This window comes from Octopus bimaculoides, chromosome 4 (assembly GCF_001194135.2).
Source record: "Octopus bimaculoides isolate UCB-OBI-ISO-001 chromosome 4, ASM119413v2, whole genome shotgun sequence".
NCBI classification, from domain to species: domain Eukaryota; kingdom Metazoa; phylum Mollusca; class Cephalopoda; order Octopoda; family Octopodidae; genus Octopus; species Octopus bimaculoides.
Window position 1 is genome coordinate 77455500 of NC_068984.1, and position 3207 is coordinate 77458706.

The 3207-nt window shown below is 36.4% G+C and overlaps 1 protein-coding gene across 3 annotated transcripts in view; it reads left to right on the top strand.

Annotated features, from left to right (window-relative positions):
* The window catches only part of LOC106876163 (gastric inhibitory polypeptide receptor-like), a 36552-nt gene that overhangs the window by 24500 nt on the left and 8845 nt on the right, over nucleotides 1–3207 (top strand). The window contains exons 4-5 of one of the 3 annotated variants that reach the window (XR_008263940.1): nucleotides 578–1007; nucleotides 1294–2734. Coding sequence is in view for 1 of the 3 variants with exons in the window: in XM_052967152.1 (XP_052823112.1) it covers nucleotides 578–955 (378 nt within the window). In the remaining 2 variants the exon portion in view is untranslated. Of the gene's footprint in view, nucleotides 1–577; nucleotides 2735–3207 lie in introns of those variants that run through there. The other 2 variants (XR_008263941.1, XM_052967152.1) reach the window with 2 other exon arrangements.

Here is a 3207-nt window from a genome sequence, read left to right on the forward strand (position 1 = left end):
CCAAGATAGATAGAAAGATAGATAGATACATGCATACATACATACATACATACATACATACAAACATACATGCATACATACACACGCAAGCACACACACATACGCATACCTTAATTATACTACCAATGACCCCAAGATATAAGCGATTCACAAGCAACAAGAATTTTAGCCATACATTTCCATCATCTGCTGCCTAGCAGATATCACTATGGTTTTGACACCTGTGAGACAGAGAGGGATGAGAGAGTGAAATAGTGAGAGAGTGAAATAGTGAGAGAGTGATGTCGACTCTTCTGTAATAGTCAACCTTGACTACGACGAAACTTGAACCCAGGCAGAAAGGCAAAGTCGACATCAACGGAGTTTGAACACAGAACGTAAAGACGCGCGAAATACCGCTAAACATTTTGCCGTGCGCTAACGATTCTGTCATTTCGCCGCCTTAATAATAATAATAATAATAATAATAATAATAATAATAATAATAATAATAATAATAATAATAATAATGATGATGATGAAAGTAATAATAATGATGATGTTGATGATTTTATTTTTTATGTGTTTATCTTTTCAGGTTCATACTGCTATTCGACAGAACTTCAATCGTTTCCTGGAGCGGCGTCGACTAAATTTGAGTCTTCGATCGCAAACAGAGCAGACGTTCACAAATCGCCGGAAGAGATCGTTCACATCGATGAATCCCTGCCATTCGTATGACACGGAAGTCACTTCCCAATTGCAAGAGGCACACCAATTCGTGAGTCCACAGCAGATTTGCACTTCCTCTTTGCGGTCGGATAAATCCCGTAACGGACTTTACGAATCAGAATGCCGAGGACAGAAAAACTCTGTAAGACAAGATTGTGTGTCGTTGATTGACGGAAATGCTTTCCCTTCAGAGAGTATCCCGCTGAGCAGGATCCTGGAAACAGAGAACTGTAGTGAACTCTGACGAAATAAAGAGGAGGAGAAAGCAGTATTTTCATTTGACAAGAAATGTTAAGGTGTCAATGAGAATATTATACATCATAGCTAGGCTGTTGACTTATACAGACGAACATACTGTCACTATTAGAGTTTTGAATGTGAGATAATTGAATATACGCTTTAAAGTATGTGCGTAAAAAAGGAATAAAAAGAGATGAGAAAGAGGGGAAGAATACTGGTGTATTCATTAGTTTGTGTGTGTGTGTATGCCTGAGTATTTGCATGTGTGTGTAATTGTGTGTGCGCGCACGCGTGTGTGTGGTCACTAGGACATAATGATGAAATATATTTAATCTCATGTAGGTGATCGATGGAGTGACAGAAACGTCTGTGCGCCGGACCAAATACCATGGAATACTTAGTTACCTCCCTTAATTTTCTGATTCCAGTCCCAATATTTGAGTCAATCTTCTAGGTGTCAGTCACAAACAGAGAAACCTATGAAATCAACAGTATCCTTAGCTCTATAAATTTGACCAAATGTCCGAATTAAAAATAAATATTTTAAACGTAGTAAGTCATATATTTGCTTGAAAGAAATTATGTTTGCGATTCTGTGTCTATCTGTTTATATGGCGAGGGGATATATGTTTGGGCATGCGTATGTAAAATTAATCCGTCGCTTAGCGCGGAATTCACTCTCTTGTAAGCATTCGAGACGTGTTTCCTATTTCAGGATAACTCCTTTCCATCCTCTCACCAAGTCTCGGATACCTGAAAAAGAGCCAAGGATGCTAAATTTCCTCTTGTGATTGGAGTCATGAAATAAAAAGGTTTAAAGAAAACTAGGACTTTTGATTCATGTATCAGGGCTCATACATTTCCATTCATTCAGATGAGACCTTAAATCTTAAGGTTGTAGGAAGGAAAACAGTACCGAGAATAGGACCATAATCTTTCGCTAAAACCAAAAGATATTACGAAAATTATGAAATGTTTAAACTATTTTCTGTATTATTATTCTGTAACCACAGCACGTACGTACATTTGCTTATTTATACACATACGCCTATATACAGATAAAAACATAGGACTAATTCTATTGATAAAACACATTATACGCACACACACACACACACACACACACACACACACACACACACACACATTTATAGACACTTATGTGCAAATACTAGCAAATATAGGCAGTGAATGTATATACAAATATATACACATATACATACATATATATTCTAATATACATGTATATGTATACATAATTGTACATATACGTACATATTTAATATATGTGCATGTGTATATAAGCATAGATATAATGTATATATATCACATACACAATTATATGTATATATGTATATATGTACGTATATGCGTGTGTGAGTATAAATATATAAATATAAACATAAATGCGAACACATACATACATACATACATACATACGTATATACATACATACGTGCATGCATACACGCATACATACATACATACATTCATACATACATACATACATATACACATACATACATACATACATACATACATACATACATACATACATACATACATACATACATACATACATGATCTTCATACCTCGATCCGTCATGTTCATCTTTCATCTTCAGATGCTATAAAAATGTTAGTTTTCTTTCTTTACTATATTTTGTAATTACAATTTTGGTTTTGTTATTTTTATTGTTTTTCTTTCTCAATAAACATTTTTTTTTTCTGTCTAGCTTTGTAGCTTAGAAATAAACATCGTCAAAATCGAGTACACAAGCCAGTTTCGAACTCTCCTTGGTATCATTTATTTCATTTGCATTTTTATTTATTACAAAATAATTATTACATTTATATTTGAGGGTCTTCTAATTGATTTTGGAAAATCCATGAATGCAGCTGCATTACATTCTTCACGGGAGGTGCAATGGCCCAGTGGTTAGGGCAGCGGACTCGCGGTCATAGGATCGCGGTTTCGATTCCCAGACCGGGCGTTGTGTGTGTTTATTGAGCGAAAACACCTAAAGCTCCACGAGGCTCCGGCAGGGGATGATGGCGAACCCTGCTGTACTCTTTCACCACAACTTTCTCTCACTCTTACTTTCTGTTGTGCCTGTAATTCAAAGGGTCAGCCTTGTCACACTGTGTCACGCCGAATATCCCCCGAGAACTACGTTAAGGGTACACGTGTCTGTGGAGTGCTCAGCCACTTGCACGTTAATTTCACGAGCAGGCTGTTCCGTTGATCGGATCAAC